We start from the raw sequence: 25,515 nt of genomic DNA on the forward strand, positions 1-25,515 counted from the left end.
GATCTGCGGAGAGTGTGTTGAGTTGAGTGTTTATAAAGAGGAGAGTGCTGACTGTTCTGTTATGGAAAGAGGATGTTTAGGAGGAGGTTGGGTTTGATAATCATCGAAAATTATCTGGAGGAAAATGCAGCTACGTTTTTCCAGTTGAGCGGGAGAGATGCATCTGTAAACCCTCAAAGCAAGTTTCGAGATCCTGACACGGCCCAGTGGGCTCATTCCGCATACATGTCCTTATGACCCTTCCATTATTAAGCCCCGTAAGCAAAGATTATCATCAGAGCTCGAATGCTTATGTTCCCCCTAGTGAGAAGAAAAAGCGACATAAAGCGGTTGTTAAGGGAGCGGCGGTGCCGGCTGTGCAAGGTGAAGGAAGAATGGAAACTGAGGCGGCCTCCGCGGAGGACCGCCGGGAGCAATGAGTGCGATGAGCTTCAACTGTCGTGGCATGGGCGGAGCTGCGACAGTAAAGGAGATTCGCGACCTAGCGAAGATCCACGCCCCCACGGTGCTGTTTGTTTTGGAAACTCAGCTTCAGAAGGCGCACGTGGAAAGTTTAGCTCGCTCTATAGGTTTTGATCGTTGTTTTGCTGTAAGTAGCTCAGGACGCAGTGGCGGTCTGGCTCTTTTTTGGAATAATAATATATCTATAGAGGTTTTACCGTATTCGCAGTACCATATTGATGTTATTGTGAAGGAAGTAGGCAAGGATCCGTGGCGGCTCACAGGAGTATACGGCGAGGCTCAAACGAGCGAACGCTTCAAAACATGGGATATGCTCAAGTTCATCCGCGCGTCCTCACCTTTACCCTGGGTTTGCCTAGGGGATTTTAATGAAGTCTTGCATCGGTCATGAACATGTGGGTGTGCAAGAAAGGAGTCATGCTCAAATAGCGGGGTTCCGAGAGGCAGTGGATGTATGCGGCCTGAAGGACCTGGGTTACGAGGGGCTTAATTGGACCTTTGAAAAGAAGGTCGCTGGGGGCACCTACTGTCGGGTCCGGCTGGACAGGGCCCTAGCAACTGCAGAGTGGTGTGAGCAGTTTCCTGGTGCATCCTTGCGCCACCTTACAGCGGCATCCTCTGATCATTGTCCCATATTATTATCGTGGAGGGAAGCTCCTCAGCTACGTCGAGGGAGTGAGCGGATTTTCCGCTATGAAGTGATGTGGGAACGCGAAGGAGATTTTGAACCGATGCTTCACAATATTTGGAACCAGGAGGGGAAGGCAAGGAATCTGACTGAGCTCCAAACCAAGATTGAGGCAGTAACCAGTTCTCTCAGGAGCTGGGGATCAACGACGTTTGGAAGTGTCAGGAATGAAACTCGCACTTTGCGAGAGGATCTGAAGAGGATGAGGGAAGATACGGCGCGTGTTGGCCCTACACACGCGGAACTGAAGACGGTTGAGCGGTTGACTGAGCTTGCTCACCGGGAGGAGATCATGTGGCGACAACGCTCACGTGTTCAATGGCTGGCTGAGGGCGACAAGAATACGCGGTTCTTCCATTTAAGAGCCAGTCAGAGGAAACGGAAGAACAAAATCGAGAGACTCCGCCAGACTAACGGGGAGATGACAGATAATCCAAGCCTTATGGCTAGTGCTACCAATACGTTCTATAAGGACCTGTATAGGTCGGAAGGAACGGAAGATATGGAGGCGGTGCTAGACAGTGTCCCTGTACGTGTTACAGAAGGAATGAACGAAGGACTCATTGCGGCAATCTCAAACAGAGAAGTGAAGGAGGCTCTTTTTCAAATGTTCCCTACCAAAGCGCCTGGACCAGATGGACTCCCTGCCCATTTCTTTCAGCGTCATTGGGGTTTGTGTGGTGGTGAAGTCACAGAAATAGTCCTAAGAGTGTTAAGAGGGGAAGATGATCCAGCGGCTTTTAATAAAACCTTCATTGTCCTCATACCCAAGGTACCTAAGCCAGAAGAGCTGGGACAGTTTCGCCCGATCAGTCTGTGCAATGTGATTTACAAGATAGCATCAAAGGTGTTGGCTAACAGACTGAAACAGATTTTGCCAGCAATAATTTCGGATGAGCAATCGGCCTTTGTACCTGGCCGGTTGATTACTGACAATATCATCACAGCTTATGAGTGCCTGCATTTTATGAAGAGGAACAAGGCGAAGAAGCATAGATTCTGCGCTCTAAAGCTGGATATGAGGAAAGCTTATGACCGTGTGGAGTGGGAGTACTTGCGAGCAATTATGTTAAAGCTGGGTTTCCATACCGCATGGGTAAATATGGTGATGAGATTGGTTACTTCGGTGTCCTTCTCAGTTCTTTTTAATGGTGAGCGCCTGGATGAGTTTACGCCATCCCGAGGAATAAGGCAGGGGGATCCAATATCGCCTTACTTGTTTTTGTTAGCAGCAGAGGGCATGTCATGCCTGTTAAAAACCAGAAGTGAATCATCGCACCTACAAGGATTAAAGGTGGCGGCGTCTGCCCCGGCAGTCAACCACCTGCTCTTCGCGGATGATAGCCTGCTGTTTATCAATGCAAATGGTGATAGCGCAAGGGATGCGAGAGATACCCTGGATGCTTATTGTAGGGCGTCTGGTCAACGAATAAATTTGGACAAGTCGTCCATTTTCTTTAGCAAGAAGTGCCCTGTAACAATAAAGCAGGAGCTGAAGGATATCCTAAATGTTCAGAATGAAACACTGAGCGAGAAGTACCTGGGGATGCCCTCTAATGTAGGAAGATCTACAAGTGGTGCCTTTAAATTTTTGAAGGACCGGATCTGGAAGAGGATCCAGGGATGGATTGAGCAATGCTTATCAGCTGGGGGGAAGGATGTGTTGATTAAAGCTGTCCTCCAAGCTATTCCGATCTACTCGATGGCCTGTTTCAAATTACCACAGGGCCTATGCCAACACATTGACTCACTGATTCGGAAGTTCTGGTGGGGTTCAAAAGATGGGAAGAGGAAGACATGCTGGGTTGCATGGGAAGAGATGACGAAGCCGAAATCATTGGGAGGACTAGGCTTTCGGGACATTGAGCTTTTTAATCTTGCTCTCTTGGCCAGACAAGGATGGAGAATTCTGAAAAATCCTGATACGTTGAGTGCAAGGGTTCTGAAGGCAGTGTATTTCCCTGGTACTGACTTCCTGAAGGCCGAGTTGGGGTCACATCCCTCCAAGGTGTGGCGATCGATAATGGAGGGAAAGGAAGTTTTGGCACAAGGATTAATTCGCCGTATTGGTACTGGTGCAACCACACATGCGTGGTTTGATAACTGGATACCGAGAGATGGAGCACTTAGGCCGGTGTGCAGTCTGACCAATGATCCACCCAGCCATGTTGCTGATTTCATAGTTCAGTCGACGAGGCAATGGAACTTGGATCTTCTGAATGAGTGCTTTACTCCCATGGATGTACAGGAAATAAAATCCATACCAATAAGTACACGGGTCCAGGAGGATTTTTGGGCGTGGCACTACGAGAAGAAGGGTATTTTCTCTGTGAGGTCAGCTTACCTTATGTTGATCAACACAAGGGAGAAGAGGGAAGCCTGGCTGGAGAATAGGGCCGCGAGCTCTAATGCCGAGGAGCTGAAGAAGTGTTGGTCTAAGCTCTGGCATATTCAGGTACCCACCAAACTGAGGGTGTTCTTGTGGCGTTTAGCAAAGCAATCTCTCCCCACCGCCGATGTGCTACACAGGCGGCATATCTCGACCTCGAGTACGTGTGGGATCTGCGGAGGAGAGGACTCTTGGTGCCACTCTTTACTTGACTGTACTATGTCCAGATGTGTGTGGGCTCTGGCTGATGAGATGATGACAGAGCATATGTCACAAGTACAGGAGCCTAAGGCAAGAGACTGGTTGTTTACCATGATTGCTACATTACCGCATGACCAAATGACTAGGCTATGTGTTACGGCTTGGGCTATTTGGCACGCAAGACGGAAGGCGATCTACGAGGGCATCTATCAAAGCCCTCTGAGCACTCATAGCTTCATTGAAAGTTTCCTAAACGAGCTTATGGTGATGAAGCCAGAGACAAAGAGGAAAGGGACTCCGAGTCCCTCACATCCGATATGGATCCCTCCGCCGGGGAACTGGGCCAAGATCAATGTGGACGCGGGGGTGGCTCGGAGCGGCGAGCATGGCGTGGTTGCAGCGGTGGCGCGATCTGCCTCTGGGGTCTACCTAGGCGGATCAGCTGTCCTGATCATAGGGATATCTAATCCCGAGGTATTGGAAGCACTTGCAGTCAGGGAAGGTTTGAACCTGGCGCAGGATCTTCTTCTCACGAAGGTACGGCTGGCAAGTGATTGTCTGTCGGTGATCAACGCACTTAAGGAGGAGAACTGGGGTAGCTACTCCCAGATACTTCAGGAGATCAAGAGGACTTCTCGCGATCTAGAGGAGGTTAGTTTTGTGCATGAGAATAGGTTGTCGAATAAGGAGCCCCATGATCTGGGTAAGCTTGTGTTAGGATGGCCAGTGGGTCGTTACGTTTGGCTTTCGTCGCCGCCGGTTGGCGTTTGTATTCCCTGCCTTATGACAGTTTGAATAAAGAGGTAGGATGAGTTCTCAAAAAAAAAAAAAAAAAAAAAAATCAGAGCTCGAATGGTAATTTTTGGTGGGGATGCCGTGATGGGAAGAGGAGAACTTGTTGGGTGGCATGGAAAGAAATGACCACACCCAAATATGCAGGAGGTTTGGGTTTTAGAGATATTGAAATTTTTAATCTGGCTTTGCTAGCTCGGATTCTACAAAACCCAGAAACTTTAAGTGCCAGGATTCTCAAGGCAATTTATTTTCCAGATTGCGGGTTTCTTGATGCACGGTTGGGGTCACACCCATCTCAGATTTGGCGTTCGATTATCGATGGTCGTGAGATACTTGTTCAGGGCCTCATAAAAAGGATCGGAACAGGTGAAAAGACACATGCTTGGAATGACAATTGGTTGCCACGTGAATCTTCCCTAAGGCCAATTGCATGTCGCAAAGAAAACCCTCCAATGACAGTAGCGGCCTTCATTGACTCGACTACTGCAACTTGGAACAGCCAGAGGCTAGACGAATGGTTCTTGCCCATGGATGTTGAAGCAATACATGCCATCCCGATCAGTACGACACGCTTTGATAATTTTTGGGCTTGGCATCATGAACGAACTGGAGTTTTCTCTGTTCGCTCAGCTTACCGTATGGTTGTGAATTCGAAGTGGCGACGTGAGGCATGGCTTGACGGCACGGCGACCAGCTCACACACAAAAAGGAGGAAAAGAATTGGTCAGCTCTTTGGAAGGTACAAGTACCATCAAAAGTTAGGGTCTTTCTTTGGAGGCTGGCCAAGCAATCCATTCCCACTGGTGACGTCCGACATCATCGAAACATGGCACCAGATTGTTCATGTTCACTTTGTGGAGCTGAGGACTCGTGGCACCACTCGCTTCTTGAGTGCACGATGAGTAGATGTGTATGGGCTCTTGCACCGGAAGAAATCACAGAACATATGATGGGCACGGCTGAACCGGATGCAAAACAATGGATTTTCTCGTTGATCAATTCACTAAAACACGAGGACCTGATTCGCTGCTTTGTCACGCTATGGGCGATTTGGTTTGCCCGACGCAAAGCAATTCATCAAGGGGTTTTTCAAAGCCCGCTTTCCACCCATGCTTTCGTGGAAGCTTTCTTACGAGATCTGGAACATGTTTCGGCAAGCAAGAAGAAGGCTAGATCACCGGCCCCCTTTCAGCCGGTGAGGAGATGGATCGCACCACCGGCAGATTATGTCAAGATAAATGTTGATGCGGCTCTGCGGAAGGCTAGCATTGCAGGAGCGGGGGCGGCTGTGTGTCGTGCGGCCAATGGTGATCTCCTGGGAGCATCGGTGATGGTGGTGAAGGGTATTGCCGACCCTGCGACGCTGGAAGCGATTGCCTGTCGTGAGGCTCTAGCTTTGGCAGCTGATCTCCAAGTCACGCGGCTGAGAATCGCAACGGACTGCTTGGAGATAATAAACAGCCTGGATGACAATTATATGGGACACTTCAGTAGCATTATGAAGGAGGTTAAGTCCAGAGTTGCTAGCTTCGCTCATGTGTCTTTCGTTCACGAGCGAAGATCATCAAATACTGAGGCACATGGTCTTGCTAGATCATCTACCTCACGAGACTTTGGTCGTCACATCTGGCTGGCTCAAACCCCAGACTGCTTTTGTATCCCTATGAAAATTTCTGTTTAATAAAGTGACGGCTGTTTTTCCCTCAAAAAAAAAAAAAAATCAGAGCTCGAATGGTTTAAAGGTGGAATGGTCGGCCTCGGTGATCAGCCACATTTGCGGATGACAGCCTGTTGATATTCAAGGCGGACACTAAGAGTGCGGAAAAGGTCTAATTCCTATTGGATAAATATTGTTTAGCGTCAGGCCAAAGGATTAATCGGGAGAAATCTTCTTTTTTCTTTAGCAAGAGATGCCCGAATGAGATTAAAGAAGGAGTCAAAGCAGCACTAGATGTTCATAGTGAAACTTTGAATGAGAAATATTTGGGAACACCCTCGGATGTGGGGCGATCAAGGAGTGGAGCCTTTAAATATTTGAACGACGGAATCTGGAAAAGGATACACGGAAGGCTTTTGTCCTCGGGGGCAAGGATATTTACATCAAATCTATTGCCCAAGCCATACCAATCTTCTCTATGGCGTGCTTTAAACTACCAAGAGGACTATGTGAATAGATCAACTCGATGCTTAGGAAACTCTTGTGGGGCAGCTGTGATGGAGAAAGGAAAACGTGTTGGGTTTCTCGGAAGGATATGTGCAAACGAAAACAAATGGGAGGGCTGGGGTTCAAAGACATTGAGATCTTTAACCTAGATTTTCTGGCCCGCCAGGGATGGCGTATGTTGCAAGACCTTGAGTCTCTCAACGCTAGGGTTTTGAAAGCCGTGTATTTTCTAGAAGGGGAGATGCTTGGAGAGACCGTTGGTTCCTCACCCTCGCAAGTATGGAGGGAAACCCACGCGGGAGTACAAGTCCTGAAGCGGTGTTTGATCTGTAGAGCCGGAACAGGCGAGACTATTGATCCTTGGAATGACAATTGGATTCCTCGTGATGGTGGACTTCATCCTATGGCGTGCCTCGCCAGGGAACCGCCATTGACCGTTTCAGCTTTCATTGGCACACCGCCTGGAATGAAGAAAAGCTCCGTCAATACCTAATACCGATGGACGTTGAGATTATCTTGCAGATTCCTTTGAGCGGCAGACAGTCATTGGACATCTGGGCGTGACACTACGATCGCAGAGGTTTTTTCTCTGAGGCCAGCTTATTGTATGCTGGTTTTCACAGGGGAGAGGAGAGAGGCCTGGCTAGAGGGACGAGCAGGTGCCAAGCAGCTGTGGCGTTCTAAAGTACCTTCTAAAGTGAAGATGTTCTTGTGGCGTCTCGCCAAGCAATCGTTGCCAACCAATGATATCAGAAATCATCGGAGAATGGAGGATGATGATCGTTTCCAGCAATGCGGAGCAGTGGATTCATGGCAACACGCGCTTTTAGATTGCACCATGTCCAGGTGCGTCTGGGCGTTGGTCGAAAATAACATAACTAAACATATGCAAGGTTGTGGCTTGCGAACCTGATGGAGACACTAAAACTTGATGACCAGACCATGGTTTTTGTGACTCTGTGGTCGATTTCGTATGCAAGAAGGAAAACGATCCATGAGCAACACTACCAAAGCCCGTTGTCAACGTTCAGTTTTGTTCAGACCTTTATCAATGATCTGTAGCTGACCTACGACAATGGTAAGAAGAAACTGGCAGCAACTGTTGTTCGGGACGAGCCGGTTTGAATCCCGCCACCACAAGGCATGATCAAGATAAATGTTGACTCGGCTGTGAGCAAGAGCACCGGCCGGGATGCGGTGGCGGTGGTGGCGATGAGTGATGGTGGCATGTTTGCAGGAGCCTCAGCGGTGGTCTTCCGAGGAAAAACCGAAGCGGAGACACAATAGCGCTAGATATGATACCAACGCCCGGTACTGCGCAAACGCGATCCAAAGTCTAGAGCAAGGAACTCTGGGAGTCTATGCCGACGACGGAACTCGAATAAGTAAGCTCATCGCATAGCGAGAAGTGTAGTTTTAGATTAACCTGGCCGCCAAGTCTGGCTTTTAGCTCCGAGAATTTTTGTATTTCGATGGTTATTGATTATTAATAAGGGAAAAATTACTACAGGATATCGTTATTTTCACGGTCTGATTAGGTCTTTGTTGGGTATCATTACAATTTTAAGGCATATTTGGCAAAACACACCACCTGTGTAAAAATGGAAAGTTTTGCACTTTTGACTTGACTGGGTGACCATGCTATGACTAGTTTTGAAGAAAAAATGCAAAGTTTTCTGTTTTGGATAGATGGTGTGTTCTAGCAAATGTGACACAAAATTGAATGGTATCCAGCAAAGACACAATCAGGCCGTGTGTTTTGGCAAATGCCAGAAATAACGGTGTCCTGTAGCAAATTTTCCCTATTAATAAAGGCGGACTCTAAAAAAAAGCGAAGATTATTGTAACCTTCAAGAACGTGAGTAAGTTCAGTTTGCTCTTATAAACAAGTAAAATAACATGCTATCTTACAACGTTCATAAAGTAGTATTAGGTATGCATAAGGGTTAACAGTCAACTGTATGTAGTAACAATGACAACTGGTAGAAATGAGATGACCCGTATAAATTTTCTTCCTCTATATACATTCTTCCTGAACACAATTCACAGAATACAGTTTAAAAATCCTGTGGCAATTCAGCAGGAGCAACACTTGATGCTCAATCACTTGATATACATGATCCGAAAGAGATGCAGCACTACCTGATAGATAAGAAAACCATCAACCAGTGGGGAGCACTGACGGTGTTGATATGGCACATGCGATGCTCAGTCTTCATTCGACAAACAGTAAGTGGCCAGGAATCTCACGAAAAAGGATTCTAGAGAAGGGGCAGAACAACCTGGTACACTTTGTGCAGCTCAGTAGAAGGCAAATGGGAACAGGCGAATCCGTCTTCCACGCTTTCAGATCATAGCCCAAACTCTGGAAGTCATTTGCCCATGCCTACAATGGAGTCCACATCAGAACGGAACGATATAAGGCATGGCAACTACATCAGCAGAATCCATCGGCTGTGCTTCAGCCCAAACTTGGAGTGGTTCTGTCGCCACCGTTGATTTCCGGTGAACAAGGTCCCCAGAAAACAGCCAGTCTTGATCAATGTACTCCGACCAGTCATCAGCTGCTGGTATGGAGTACATTTGGCTCAGATACTTGGTATCAGGGTGAGGTGGTGTGAGATAGACTTCACTACTGTCATAGCTGGCTGAAGAAACTAAAGATTGGTGTTTCTCCAGATAGCGAGATCCGGTGGTGCCATCATTGTAGCATTCCTTGATATCTTGAAGCATGTCTGCCTCACAAGGAGTTGTGCCAGCTGATAATGTGGAAGAACAAGGTGCAGTTCCCTGAGAATGCTTCAGCGTTTTCCCATTTACATGAAGATGATTGGCAGGAGATGTCCTTGGCATCTTACTCATCCGCATACCATGCTCTGCCAACAATAAGCAAGTGAGACTAAAATACAATCAAAACCATAGCTAGAAGACCTAAACTAAGCTTATGCTTCCATGGAATAAGCACACATAAAACTGAGCCCACTTCAATAAGTAAAGAAACTCACCATGTAGAGAATTGTTTGTGTTTAAGTCTTCCCTGTTCTTTACATCGTCAGAAATGAACTTGTTCCCATTAAGATGAGCCGAGTCCATTTCATGAATATAGTTCTTCCTTATCCCATGTCCATCAAGCTCTTTGCGCTTCTGCTCATGTCCAACACTTCTTTTCTCCCTGACTTTGCCTTCATTTCCGTCTTTGGCCTTTCTTTTCTTTACATTGTGATCTCTATCTGTATCTTTAACAGCCTTGTGATTCACATCGTGATCTCTATCTCCATCTTTAACACTCTTCTGATGGTTGGTTTTTTCCTCTTTAATCTTTGCATTACTTTGAACTGCTCCATTTTTTCTGTCTTTGGCCTTTCTGTTCATTACATTGTGATCTCTGTCTCTGTCTTTAATAGCCTTGTGATTTACAGCCTTGTGATTTACATCGTGACCTGTATCTCCATCTTTAACAACCTTCTGATGATTAGCTTTTTCCTCTTTAATCTTTGCGTTCCCTTGAACTGCTACCTTTTTGCCTCCTACTAACTCCTTATCCATCCTGGAATGAAAATTGTTAACACTCCCATTCTTCTTCTCAGTCATGGTGGTCACGATGTTACTTTTTCCATATGCAGAATGAGAAGAACTAACAGAGTGTTGGTCAACTTGTTCAGTTCTCTGTGCAGCATTTGTGCTTGGCGTAATTCTGCGCTTCTGTTGAATGGCTGCAGTAGTAGCAAATACACCTTTAGAGCTCTCCCGTTGCAGGCCTACTCCATTACTACCATGTATTCCAGTGGAATATTTTTCAGCCGGCCCACCTTGAAGGCTCCTATAGTTCATCACTCTAGTTTTATCCTTCCCATTTTCACTGGCATGGTTGTGCTGACCAATTTGCCAAGATTTCTCATTTGCTCTACTGATAGAAGTTCTTTCCATCACTTTAGAACCTACAACACCAAAGGACTGAATGCTTCGAGGAAGCAACTTTCCAGTACTACTGCCAGTGCTGTTTGCATGACCTTCTTGGACCGTGATTTGGCTAGTCAACTCATCTGTCTGCTTGCTATCTTTCACTGCTTCATTATAAACTATTTGTTTGGGTCTTCTATTGTCAAGATCGCCATTCTTCTGAGTTCCCTGTTCCAAAACTTGTCTTCTCTCTTCACCTCTTCCTTTTTTCTTTGTCCTATCTTCGTGCTTCTCTCTTTTGTGTTTATTCTTGCGCTTATCTTTCCTATGATCTCGACTCCTCTCTTTTCTTTCTCTCTTTCCCCCATCTTTCCTTTCCTTTTTGCGCGTCTTCGTCTTTTGCTTTTCCTGAAAATAGTGCCACCAATTCATTATTAGTAACAGTTAATACAGGAATGGTGCCACAGTCTGAATATTAATACAAGTAAACAAGTAAAAATAAAGATATTCAGTGCCTATCATAAGAATATCTTACAAGACTGTATTGCGGTTTTGAACAAACACAATCATATTGCAGGCACAGATAATCATGAAATGTTTCCTAACAAAAATCAGGCCATACCCCATATATGTTACACCAGGCTTCATGGTTCAGGGTATCTCAAGTTAATCTAATTCAGGATTTTAGTTGGAGAGTGCAGACAAAGAACTCTCGAGGCAGATCACAAGCAAGTCCATAACATTTTCAGTGGAAAAGTTTACCTTTATAACCATGTACTCTAGGTAAGTTCAACTAGGTAATAAGAAACATACATAAAAAACAACTACAGAAGTAATATTATTGCAGTAATAGTTAGTGAAATCCTTATCAGATAGTAATAAATGATACCCAAGTCTTGCCATATCAGCGAGCTAGCAGTTTTCTTATCAACAGAGGCTAAAGAAATTTCAGCAAAGGTAACATGAAACCTAAACATATAGATCTTTTGAAGATCAGGGTATAAACTAGAACGATTACTTAGTGACCATTTCTAATTGATCCAGCACAGCTGAAGCACATAAACTATCATGAAGACAGCTTGTCCTTCTAAGGCAGCTAATAGTGTTGCTTTTAAAAACAACTATCCATCTGAAACTAGATTACATAAGGGAAATGTAGGAATAGTATTTTCCTCTTGTATGTTCGGTGACATCAAAAGGAAGACTATATTAGCTAAATCTCGGACATTTGGTACATAAATAAGTTGCTGCAGTGAATACAAATTTACGGGCACCTTTCTTGTGAGCAAATAACAAGAGAATAATTTAAATATTGTAGCTGTAACTTATGCTAGATCCAGGCAATATTTCCAAAACGAGCCTCCTAACAAGCTCCCTCTGTTTGCAACAGATGAAGGTGATTCGGGGTATTTGAACTAATAGAGAGCAAGACGAGTGCTTTTTCATTCAGTCATGCTCACCCTATAAACCACTGTATAGTTAGTCTAACACTACCTAGTTTTGTGAAGCATAAAGGGCAGTCTACTTTGGCAAGTGATTTCAAAGGTAAAAACATGAACCTTCTTTAGCAGATCCTTGTCCTCACTCCTGCGCTTCGCCTCGTACCCCGGAGGCGGGAATGGGAAGCACCGAGACATCGTGTCACGCAAAGCTCAACAAACAAGTATCCAGATTCTTTCTCATGCACCATATCCAGCTCCAGCAGCTTAGCAAGAGCAAGGATCACCACGGTTCTACGGCTCAGGCCACCACACACTGACACACAGACTAAGTCCTCAGTCAAAGTGTCAAACCAACTCCTGCTTATGCTTCTGCTTCTGCTTGCAACGACTCAACAGCTCCCCACAAAATCACCAAAGAAGTGCTTTGGCGGCGAGTATGATCAGGCCACCGTAATCCCTGATCGGCAAGCAAGACCAGACTGCCCTACTCTCTAACTGGAGCGAAATCCAAGTGGTTGCAAGAAAAGCAAACTGCAGCCCTCTTCCATCTGCTCACTCCCCACCACCAATCCCCAACCACAGCCACAGCAAGTGGAAGGGCAGCCCGGGGCCGGCTCCGCGTTCTGAAGCGGCAGTCTCGACGCACGTCGCAGCAGCGGCGCCGCGCATCAACGCGGAACGCGACACGACCCAGCCACCCAGAGCACCGCCGGAGAAGCTGCCGGTGCCTCCACGGCGGCTCTCAGCGATTCCTCCCGATCTCGGGTCGGGAATTCCCGATTCGGCCCCGGAAGCCGCAGCTCCTGGAAGCAATCGAGGGCGAACAGCGGCGGGATCCCGCCGGCGGGGCCCTCAACCCGAGCGAATCGGAGACGGGTCCCTGCCAGCCGCCGCCCGCGGGAGCCGGGAGGAGTCGTGGTTGGCTCCTAACACGTGCGGAGATTTTGCGACGAGGAGGAGGAAGGGATGGAGGGTAGGATGGTTCCGTCTTCCTCTTAAACTTTGCTTCGCCGCACCGGAGATCCCCAAAGCGGCAGGGTAGGTCTACTTCCGGTTGCCTACGGAAGCCATTGGTGGCGACAGGTGTCCTTGGCCAGCGAGTGTTCAGTGTACCCGATCACTGAGTCATCTAATGAGGCGAGAATTTTTTAAAAAATCATCACAATTAGTTAGGATTTTTAAAACATTTGGTTAAAAAAATATTACTTTACGTTAGGGTTTTAAAAACTAAAGACCAACCATAAAAATGTAACAAATCTCATTGTCCATTTGTTAAGCCACACAATCTGTGTTTTTGATGGGTGCGGTCCAATATCAGAATGACGTGTCATGAGTGTAATGAACCGTGGTTCTAGACCGTTCTATAGTCATTCCATCAAAATACGAGGCCCAGTGTAATGAACCGTGGTTCTAGACCGTTCTATTGATCTTCTTTTAAATTTTCCGGTGTACATAAAAAATACATCCTACCTCCCGAGAGTCGTTGTCCCATGTTGATAGCCCTAGGAGCATCCCAGAGCCCAGGCCCACCTCCCATGCCTCACCATCAACTCGCATGAGGTCAGGAGCGTCACCCCGACAAAGACGGGGAAGCTTCTCCGTATCGACGAGGACGGCACGTCCAAAGTCTTAGTAGCGGAGGGCTGTTGTGCGGCATGATGCGACAGACGCGGCCCCATCGTAGACATGACCTCTATCACACCGGGATAGCGAAATCGGTGCTCTTCCGTAGCCCCAATAGGATATCTCCTCGCCTATTTCCCAAGGTTCCTGGAGTAAGCCTCTGCTCACGGACGAGCTCCACCGCCGCAATTCCGCGACGTGGTGGAGAGACTGGAGGTCGGCGGCCTAGCGGAGAAAAATTCAAACAAGGTTGAGGTGGATGGCATCGGTGATGGACGAGCTATGGTCCGACTGTAGGTGCGATAGGTAGGGGAGCATGAAGGAGGATGGAGGTGGCCCACCTCCTGGGTGGTGAGCATGAGGTGTCCCTTGACGGTTAGTTGGGGGGTCAATAATGCTGGCGGGGAGCTTCATGGCATTGCACACTCTGAGAGGAAGGTGATAGGTGGTCCTCTCCTTTGGTTGTTATCATTTTCCATGTCATCTTGGTTAGTGTGGCTTAACAAATCTGCCTGTGCAGTTTGTTTCAAGTTTATGGCAGACCTATGTTTTTTTAAACCCTAGCCCCAATTGTGGTGAAACTTTATAATTTTCTCTAGTTAGGCCCTTCAGATGCAATGGCCTTCTCTAATGCATTGTACCTTAGCATGTTATGATCCAATTGTTTGCCCATAATCGTGTGCAAATGTTGTATGTTAGCTAAAATATAACATCGGTATATTTCATTGTTAAATATGGCGCCACATCAGTATTTTACCTATGATATACCTATGATATTGCGCTAAGCAACTACCATTCCGGAAGGCATGAGTACACTACATGATTTTTACACTTGCACACAAGCTTGAAGCACCATGGCATCAAATGCAGGTTGGTCGAGAGAATGCTAGGCAACTGAGGGGAGAGAAATCGTCATTCAAGCATGATGCACTAGAGTGGCAGATGGGTCATAGGAAATACTAGCCATGAAGATGAATATCATGAATCCTATATTCATATTACTACTTATACAAATATGATTCAGTTGCACAATTCTATTAATTCATTCATGTTTACAAGAGGATTCAAACAACACGCAAAACTAGAATCAACATTACTTCACGTTCAGTTCATATTTACGGCAGCAATGCTCGTGTACATGCTCTTGGTGAAACTCATTTGGGAAATGCAGACCCAGTTGTAATTAGACTCTCAAAGGGAGAGATAAGTGACACCAACTCAAGTACTTTTCTGTTGAGAATGAAATGTAGATTTTTTTAAATTTAATAACAAGTTCAAATAAATACAAGCTATATCTAGTACGGCTTGATGCCAAGCAAGTCAGTTAGGATCAACACAGTCAGAAGGACACGATGACATGGGGTACCACAACAATGCCCATGGATGATGGGCTTGGGTTTTAGGAAAGAGAGTGCGTTGGTGGAGGGAACACGGCTTACCCAACTTTAGGACCCCGGAGGAAAAAACCTATGTGTTGCTTGTCTGTTCTTGATTAATAGAGAGATTATAGGGGTGCCTTGATGGCTATGGCGATGTAGATTGCTTTGTGGGTGTACCGTATCTAGGGTTTCAGATTGTGTGGTTCTTGTCCTCCCCGATGGCCCCTCCTAACCCTTTATAAAGGAGGCTAGCTCTCAGGTGCCCCATTCAGTTCGGTTACACGGTAGAAAAATGACTCAAAGATTCCTTGACTGGGGCTTGTCGTTGTCCCGCACGCTAGGTTCCTAGACTTCAATTCCGTTAGCAATCACTAATGCTTATTGGGCCTCGTGGGCCTCCAGCTGGACTGCACCGGGTATGGTAACAGTGGGTGCCCAATAGGGTATGCCCACGTTAGTAGCCCTCGAGTGTCTAGGGGGGCACAAACTTGCGTCGAGACTCTAAGTCATAAGCTCGGTCGAAGCCGACATGTATATAAGGTGAAGCTGCAAACCTAGAATTACTTTAGGTCCACATCATATGTGCTTTTCTAATGACATATGGGTGATAGAGTAATGTGCCTCGTACCCTTGATAGATCGGGACCAGCTAATTGCTCTTGGGAAAAAATAACAAACTTACTTGAAGCTCTAGTCCCGGACTCGAACGCGGTATAGCTTGGGGCAACTTGACTCATGCCATAGAGGTCTTATCAAATCAACTTCCAACTTGTGAAAGGGAACCCAACGCGTCCATCTGGATTTTATCATGCCGTAAGCATGGAAAATGACTGGTAGAGCGATGCAGATGTGATTCCCACGAATGGCAGATTTGATCTACGAGTCTTATCTTCATGTTGTAAATGCGGCAGACAAATATATCTTTGCAACAAAATGCGATTTGGGCAGTCAAGGAGTTACCGACTCCGTACTTGATTTATAGATGTTGGAAGTTGATGGGGTTGTGGAGGGCGAGAGTTGACATAGTGGACAAGTGTGTCGTCTTCTTTATCGAGTGGGTGACCAGCGCTTCCGATGGGAGTAGCCCCCGAGGCTATCTTTGGGTACTTGTATCCAGGCATAGGCTTGTTTTACCATGGCATCCGGGGAGGTACTTGACTCAGGTCATGCACCTATCTACTCATGTTGGAGGATTCGATAAAGTATCTTGATGGAATCAGGGATGACATCATAGTGCACTCGAGTGTTGCCCTGCGCACTTGATGGGACGCAACAATGTGGTCTCGCGTCAGAATTCTAACCGACGCGTGAGACAGCAATGGTTGATAGACAACACAACGCACACAAAAAACAGAGCACGCCATGCAGTAATTCCTCGATTCTCGTGGAAGCAGAGTTAACGGGGCGACGGTTTGCTTCCCGTGCTACCACGTGTCATCGTTGATAAGGGGTTGCCCGATCTTATCAGTAAGCACGGTGGTGATGATGAACACACGATGAACACAGCGGAGAATAACACGATGAGGAGGTGGAGATAACTTGTATGATGCCGACAAAGTCTTTCAATTGATCCCTGTCGCCAATGCATCAACTCTCAACCCTGCAAGATATTCGCAACTCCACACACTTGCGCACGTAGCGGCCGACCACGAAGCGGTAGATTGCAACCTTCTAATTCTCAATGGAACAACAGATCACACAAACTTTCAGCAGCAAAACACCAGATCGATGCGAATTGGTGTATAGATTCAATTGAGTTGCAAAGCAATCAACTATGAACTAGGGTTTATCTTAAACGTTGTCTAAGCCATTATGGGGGTGTCCTGGGCACTTATATAGGAGTTCAGGACGACCAGAAGTCGAGAAAATACAATAATAACCGACCCAGATCGGGATCTGGTCGAGACTGACTCGGACACGGCCGGCCTGGGGGGCGGTCGACCGGGCCAGGAACCGGTTGGTCCGGTTTGGACCGGGCCAGGGATCGGGCTGTGACCGGGGAAAGGGCGGGGACATACAGTACACCCACCCGGTTGGCACCGGCGCAGGAGCCGGCGGGCGCCGAGCTTATCCGGCATGGGAGCCGGTTGGACCGGGCGTGGGGCTGGGCCGGCCGGCGTGGCGGCCGGTCACGCCAGACGTAGCGCTGGCCTGGACTTCGTCTTCCTCCCTCGCGCATGCCTCCCTCTCCTCCCTCGCGCGTCCATGAGGTGTCTTCATGTCTAGCACCATGTCCAGCTGTTCTCCTCCTCCTCGTGCGATGCTTCCCTTATCCTCGTACCTGATCATACACAAGTCAAAGTAATTAGGTAGTATAAAATTCTCATCAATCAAAGTATCGTTTAAGAACAAGTTCACATGTTGTTTTAGTAGCTTCGCACGAGCTCTTGTCATAGGTCCAATTCTGACTTCATTGGACTTGAGCTTCACAACAACATCTTCTTCATCTTGCAATGACGGAGGTAGTGGTTTGGTAGAGATGTCCTCATCATCTCCCCCTTCAAAAGGCGTCAACCGCGACGCTCCAAGGTCTTCTCCGTCATATGGTGTCAAATCAGCAACATTGAAAGAACTACTGACACGAAACTCATCAGTTGGAAGATCTATAGCATATGCATTGTCATTGATCTTGGCAAGTACTTTGTAAGGACCAGCACCACGAGGAAGCAACTTGGACTTCCGTAGCTTCGAGAACCTGTCCTTGTGAAAATGAACCCATACCATATCACCAGGCTTGAACAACAGCTCCTTGTGCTTCTTGTTCGCCCTTGCAGCATTGTTCTTGCATTTCTTCTCTATCACCTCTTTAGTCTTCACGTGTATCTTCCGTACAAAATCTGCCCTCTCTGATGCCTCCATATTGACTCTCTCATGTAAGGGTAGAGGCAACACAAGTCAAGTGGAGTAATTGGTTTGAAACCATACACCACCTCAAACGGACACAACTATGTGGTAGAATGTACCGCCATGTTGTAAGCAAACTTCACATGCGGGAAACAATCTTCCCACTCCTTCAAGTTCTTTTTGATCATGGATCTCAACAGTTGTAACAATGTTCGGTTCACCACCTCAGTTTGACCATCAGTTTGGGGATGACAAGTACTGCTGAAAAGTAGCTTCGTCCCCAGCTTTCCCCAAAGTGTCTTCCAGAAGTAGCTCATGAACTTGACATCACGATCAGAAACAATAGTCTTCGGGATTCCATGTTGATGTATAATCTCCCTAAAAATGGGTTAGCAATATGCGACGCATCGTCGCTCTTGTGGTAGGCAATAAAGTGTGACATCTTAGCAAATCTATCCACTACCAAAAATATAGAATCATGGCTTCTCTTAGTACGTGGAAAACCCAACACAAAATCCATACTTATATCTTCCTATGGTGTGGTAGGTGCCGGTAAAGAGGTATACAACCGTGAGGCTTCAACTTGGACTTGGACTTGTTGCAAGTAATGCACCTCTTCACATACCTGTCCATATCCTGCCTCATGTTTGGCCAATAAAAGTGATCAGCGAGCATGAGTAGCGTCTTCTCACGCCCAAAGTGACCCATCAAACCTCCAGATTATGATTCCTGCAATAAGAGCGAACGCACAGACGATTCTGGAACACATAGTTTGTTAGCTCTAAACAAGAACCCATCATGTATGTGATATTTCTCCCATGCTTTACCAATATCACACAAGCGATATGATTCAGCAAAATCATGATCAGTGGCATACAAATCACATAGTACTTCTAATCCAGGAATTTTAACATCAAGTTGAGTTAACAACATATTTTTCCTAGATAGAGCATCAGCAACAATGTTATCTTTTCCCTTCTTATGCTTAATAATATATGGAAAAGACTCAATAAACTCAACCCACTTAGCAAGATGCCTATGCAAGGTAGATTGCGCTTTTAGATATTTCAAAGCTTGATGATCAGAATGTATGATAAATTCTTTTTGCCACAAATAATATTGCCAAACCTCAAGAACTCTAATTAAAGCATACAATTCCATATATAGGATAGTTCAACTTAGCACTAGAAAGTTTCTCCGAAAAATATGCAATTGAACGACCCTCTTGCATCAACACACCACCAATTCCAATACCATAGCATCACATTGAATCTCAAATTGCTTATTGAAATCAGGAAGTACAAGCAACGGTGCAGAAGTTAACAATCTTTTCAGTTCATGAAAAGCATGATCTTGGGTGATGCCCCACTCAAATGCAACACCCTTTTTAGTCAATTCATTCAAAGGTGTAGCAATAGTACTAAAATTGGGCACAAAACGTCTATAAAACCCAGCAAGACCATGAAAACTCCTTACTTGACGTACTCACATTCATGGGAGTAGGCCAATTTTGAATTTCTTCAATCTCAGATGAATCTACCTCTAGTTCATGCTTACAGACAACATAACCCAAAAATATGACCTTATCTTTGCAAAATGTGCACTTCTCAAGATTACCAAAGAGTTCATTATCATGCAACACTTGCAAAACATATCGAATATGCATAGTATGATCAGATTCATTGTGGCTGTAAATTAATATGTCATCAAAGTACACAACCACAAACTTGCCGATAAAATCACGCAAAACATGGTTCATTAATCGCATGAAAATACTAGGTGCATTACTTAAACCAAAAGGCATTACTAACCACTCATATACACCAAATTTTGTTTTAAAGGTTGTTTTTCATTCATCCCCCTCTTTCATCCTAATTTGATGATAACTACTATGCAAATCAATTTTAGAGAAAACAACAGCACAACTCAATTCATCTAGCATATCCTCTAAGCGGGGAATAGGATGACGATATCGAATAGTAATGTTGTTTATGGCTCTACAATCTAGACACATGTGCCATGTACCCTCTTTCTTAGGAACTAGAATAATAGGAACAACCCAAGGACTTAAGCTTATGCGAATATAACCTTTGTCGAGTAGTGCTTGTACTTGCTTCTGTATCTCCTTCGTCTCTTCGGGGTTTGTCCTGTATGGCGCCCTATTTGGCAGCGAGGCGCCAGGGATCAAGTCAATTTGATGCTCAATACCACACAATGGTGGCGATCTTGTGGGCACCTCCTCCGGAAACACGTCGTTGAATTCCTGCAACACATTAGAAACACCAAGAGAAATAGGGGTCATGTCATTAGAAACCAAAACCTCACCCTTGTACATGAGCACAAGAGGCATGGATGTAGGTTCCTCACTAAACTCTCTCATATCTTCTTTGGTGGCCAATATAACAAAGGAATTCACTCTCTCACTTTTCGTTATATCACTCACGGCATTACAATTCTCTCGCCTATCTATAGGTGCATCCTCCAAGTTCACTTCAACTTTCTGACGAGATTCATTGATAATTTGCTGTGGTGGCATAGGCTGCAAGTTAATTTTCTTGCCCTTGAACTCCAAGTGATATGTATTGGCACGGCCATTGTGTTGCACATAACGGTTATAGAGCCATGGCCGACCGAATAGTAGATGACACACCGTCATAGGAACCACATCAAAATCAATGGAATCCTTATACGGTCCAATCGCAAAATCAACACGCACCATGTGGTTAACCTTCATCTCACCATTGTCACTTAACCACTGAATATAGTATGGATGCGGATGCGGTAGATATTTCAATTTCAGCTTGGCACACAACTCCTTGCTTGCTAGATTGCGACAACTTCCACCATCAATAATGACCTTGCAAGTTTTATCAGGACCAACTAGTGCCTTTGTTTGGAACAAATTGCAGCATTGATTAGAAGCACTCGGCTGCACATTAAGAGCACACTGTGACACAACAATAGTGCGAGCTTCAGACGAATAAGCATATATATCATCACTGTCATAATCACCATCTTCTGGAGCTTTTGGATCAGCATCATCTCCAGTCTCATACTCATTGTCCTCATTAATAATCATGACCTTACGGTTAGGACAATATCTCTTGAAGTGACCCATGCCACCACATGTATGACAAGCCACATCACGGTTGAGCGTTGTAGACATGCTAGAACCACTTCCACTTGTAGTAGGTTCGGGCTTCTTTGTGTTGGACACATTGGAGACCGGCTTGCTAGACGAAGTAGGAAACGTTGTGGGCCGCGAAGATGGCATCAACGCCGTAGATGGTGGCGCCCTAGATGTAAAGCGCCAAGCTCCGGTAGCATGGCCTTTGATTTGCGCTTCTCAGCCAACTGTGCTTCAATTTCTCTTGCATGATGTAGCAGCTCATTCATAGTAGTGTAACGGTGATGACGAACAATGCCCTTGATATTATACTTAAAACCATGAAGAAACGCTGCATTGTCATCTCAAGTGACTCACAGACACGGCCACGCTGCATAAGCATCTCCATCTCCATGAAATAAGCATCAACCATCAGAACACCTTGTCTCAAGAGGGTCAACTTATCATATATAGATCACAAATAATTAGTGGGAACGAAACGAGCTTGCATGATTGCCTTTATCTCGCACCATGTAAGAACTGGTAGTTCTCCATCTTCTTGACGAGCACGTGTAACTCCATCCCACCAACGCAATGCATAGCCATCAAATTCTGAGAAAGCAAGCTTAATCTTCCTATCTTCAGTATAGTCATGTAGGCGCCATAACTTCTCAATTTTCAGCTCCCATGCGAGGTATTCTTCAATATCAGGACCTCCTTCAAATTTGGGGATTGAGAACTTCAGCTTATCCAAACCATCGTCTTGCAGTTGAGGAGGGACACGACGATCTCTGAGTTTAAACAACGCCACGACCATGGTTACCACGTCCAACTCCAAGACCAGCAGCAGCAGGTTGTTCTTCAAAATCTCCATGAACAGTGTCCCCTTCTTCAGGTTGTTGTTGTTGTTGGGTCAGGTTCTCAACAGCTAACCGCAACGCTTGAATAGAGTGTTGAATATCCGTCACTTGTACTTGCATTCTATTGACGGTCTCAGTAGTTGTATCAAGCTTCTCGGTGACCTTTTGAATTTCAGTAGTAAGTCCTTTGCTCTGTGCGCGGAATTTACGTCGCGTCTCATTACGAAGAGCTTCATACTCCCTTCAAGAAACAATATCAGCTCCATCCTTCTTTTTCTGGTCAACAAGTTTAGCATCACTAGCAGACATGATCCGTAGATTAGTGCACTTAAATAAAAAAAATTGGTGGTACTCTCACAACTCACTCAAAACTGATAAGAAAGGTAAATCTTACAGCTCTAAAGTGAATTAGTATTGCTTACTGATGCGTGTGGTTGACACGTCCGTTGGGAACCCCAAGAGGAAGGTGTGATGCGCACAGCGGCAAGTTTCCCTCAGTAAGAAACCAAGGTTTAATCGAACCAGTAGGAGTCAAGAAGCACGTTGAAGGTTGATGACGGCGGGATGTAGTGCGGCGCAACACCAGAGATTCCGGCGCCAACGTGGAACCTGCACAACACAACCAAAGTACTTTGCCCCAACGAAACAGTGAGGTTGTCAATCTCACCGGCTTGCTGTAACAAAGGATCAGATGTATAGTGTGGATGATGATTGTTTGCAGAAAACAGTAGAACAGTATTGCAGTAGATTGTATTTCAGTATAGAGAATTGGACCGGGGTCCACAGTTCACTAGAGGTGTCTCTCCCATAAGATAAACAGCATGTTGGGTGAACAAATTACAGTTGGGCAATTGACAAATAAAGAGGGCATGACCATGCACATACATATTATGATGAGTATAGTGAGATTTAATTGGGCATTACGACAAAGTACATAGACCGCTATCCAGCATGCATCTATGCCTAAAAAGTCCACCTTCAGGTTATCATCCGAACCCCCTCTAGTATTAAGTTGCTAACAACAGACAATTGCATTAAGTATTGCGCGTAATGTAATCAGTGACTACATCCTCGAACATAGCACCAATATTTTATCCCTAGTGGCAACAGCACATCCATAACCTTAGAGGTTCTTGTCACTCCTCCAGATTCACGGAGACATGAACCCACTATCGAGCATAAATACTCCCTCTTGGAGTTACTAGCATCAACTTGGCCAGAGCATCTACTAATAACGGAGAGAATGCAAGATCATAAACAACACATAGACATAACTTTGATAATCAACATAACAAGTATTCTCTATTCATCGGATCCCAACAAACGCAACATATAGAATTACAGATAGATGATCTTGATCATGTTAGGCAGCTCACAAGACGCGACAATTAAGCACAATGGGGAGAAGACAACCATCTAGCTACTGCTATGGACCCATAGTCCAGGGGTAGACTACTCACACATCACTCCGGAGGCGACCATGGCGGCGTAGAGTCCTCCGGGAGATGATTCCCCTCTCCGGCAGGGTGCCAGAGGCGATCTCCTGAATCCCCCGAGATGGGATTGGCGGCGGCGGCGGCGTCTCAGTAAGGTTTTCCGTATCGTGGCTCTCGGTACTGGGGGTTTCGGGACGGAGGCTTTAAGTAGGCGGAAGGGCAGGTCAGGAGGCGGCACGAGGGGCCCACACCATAGGGCCGCGCGGCCAGGGGCCAGGCCGCGCCGCCCTAGGGTTTGGCCGCCTCGTGGCCCCACTTCGTCTCCTCTTCGGTCTTCTGGAAGCTTCGTGGCAAAATAGGACCCTGGGCGTTGATTTCGTCCAATTCCGAGAATATTTCTTTACTAGGATTTCTGAAACCAAAAACAGCAGAAAACAAAGAATCGGCACTTCGGCATCTTGTTAATAGGTTAGTTCCAGAAAATGCACGAATATGACATAAAGTGTGCATAAAACATGTAGATATCATCAATAATGTGGCATGGAACATAAGAAATTATCGATACGTCGGAGACGTATCTGCATCCCCAAGCTTAGTTCTGCTCGTCCCGAGCAGGTAAAACGATAACAAAGATAATTTCTGGAGTGACATGCCATCATAACCTTGATCATACTATTTGTAAAGCATATGTAGTGAATGCAGCGATCAAAACAATGTATATGACATAAGTAAACAAGTGAATCATATAGCAAAGACTTTTCATGAATGGTACTTCAAGACAAGCATCAATAAGTCTTGCATAAGAGTTAACTCATAAAGCAATAATTCATAGTAAAAGCATTGAAGCAACACAAAGGAAGATTAAGTTTCAGCGGTTGCTTTCAACTTATAACATGTATATCTCATGGATAATCGTCAACATAGAGTAATATAATAAGTGCAATATGCAAGTATGTAGGAATCAATGCACAGTTCACACAAGTGTTTGCTTCTTGAGGTGGAGATAAATAGGTGAACTGACTCAATAATGAAAGTAAAAGAATGGTCCTCCATAGAGGAAAAGCATCGATTGCTATATTTGTGCTAGAGCTTTGATTTTGAAAACATGAAACAATTTTGTCAACGGTAGTAATAAAGCATATGTATCATGTAAATTATATCTTACAAGTTGCAAGCCTCATGCATAGTATACTAATAGTGCCCGCACCTTGTCCTAATTAGCTTGGACTACCGGATCATCGCAATGCACATGTTTTAACCAAGTGTCACAAAGGGGTACCTCTATGCCGCCTGTACAAAGGTCTAAGGAGAAAGCTCGCATTGGATTTCTCGCTATTGATTATTCTCAACTTAGACATCCATACCGGGACAACATAGACAACAGATAATGGACTCCTCTTTTATGCATAAGCATGTAACAACAATTAATAATTTTCTCATATGAGATTGAGGATATTGTCCAAAACTGAAACTTCCACCATGGATCATGGCTTTAGTTAGCGGCCCAATGTTCTTCTCTAACAATATGCATGCTTAACCATAAGGTGGTAGATCTCTCTTACTTCAGACAAGACGAACATGCATAGCAACTCACATGATATTCAACAAAGAGTAGTTGATGGCGTCCCCAGTGAACATGGTTATCGCACAACAAGCAACTTAATAAGAGATAAAGTGCATAAGTACATATTCAATACCACAATAGTTTTTAAGCTATTTGTCCCATGAGCTATATATTGCAAAGGTGAAGAGTGGAAATTTAAAGGTAGCACTCAAGCAATTTACTTTGGAATGGCGGATAAATACCATGTAGTAGGTAGGTATGGTGGACACAAATGGCATAGTGGTTGGCTCAAGGATTTTGGATGCATGAGAAGTAATCCCTCTCGATACAAGGTTTAGGCTAGCAAGGCTATTTGAAACAAACACAAGGATGAACCGGTGCAGCAAAACTCACATAAAAGACATATTGTAAACATTATAAGAATCTACACCGTCTTCCTTGTTGTTCAAACTCAATACTAGAAATTATCTAGACCTTAGAGAGACCAAATATGCAAACCAAATTTTAGCATGCTCTATGTATTTCTTCATTAATGGGTGCAAAGTATATGATGCAAGAGCTTAAACATGAGCACAACAATTGCCAAGTATCACATTATCCAAGACATTATAGCAATTTACTACATGTATCATTTTCCAATTCCAACCATATAACAATTTAACG

General features: G+C 45.2%; 2 protein-coding genes across 2 annotated transcripts; one reads left to right on the forward strand and one right to left on the reverse strand.

The window, feature by feature from the left end:
• Positions 1-415: 415 nt before the first annotated feature.
• LOC139833639 (uncharacterized) lies at positions 416-7,824 on the forward strand. The gene is made up of 5 exons (XM_071823969.1): positions 416-589; positions 671-811; positions 1,218-3,605; positions 4,014-4,391; positions 7,762-7,824. Exons 1-5 carry the CDS (start codon positions 416-418, stop codon positions 7,822-7,824), a joined length of 3,144 nt encoding a protein of 1,047 aa, XP_071680070.1.
• Positions 7,825-8,602: 778 nt separating this feature from the next.
• LOC127316658 (uncharacterized) lies at positions 8,603-13,098 on the reverse strand. Its single transcript, XM_051347104.2, has 3 exons — positions 12,159-13,098; positions 9,705-11,007; positions 8,603-9,575 (listed from the first exon to the last, which is right to left on the reverse strand). The coding sequence occupies exons 1-3, from the start codon at positions 12,234-12,236 to the stop codon at positions 9,103-9,105; spliced, it is 1,854 nt and encodes a 617-aa protein (XP_051203064.1). The 5' UTR covers positions 12,237-13,098; the 3' UTR covers positions 8,603-9,102.
• Between the last annotated feature and the right edge of the window lie 12,417 nt (positions 13,099-25,515).

The sequence above is a fragment of the Lolium perenne genome, chromosome 7, assembly GCF_019359855.2.
Source record: "Lolium perenne isolate Kyuss_39 chromosome 7, Kyuss_2.0, whole genome shotgun sequence".
Lineage (NCBI taxonomy): Eukaryota > Viridiplantae > Streptophyta > Magnoliopsida > Poales > Poaceae > Lolium > Lolium perenne.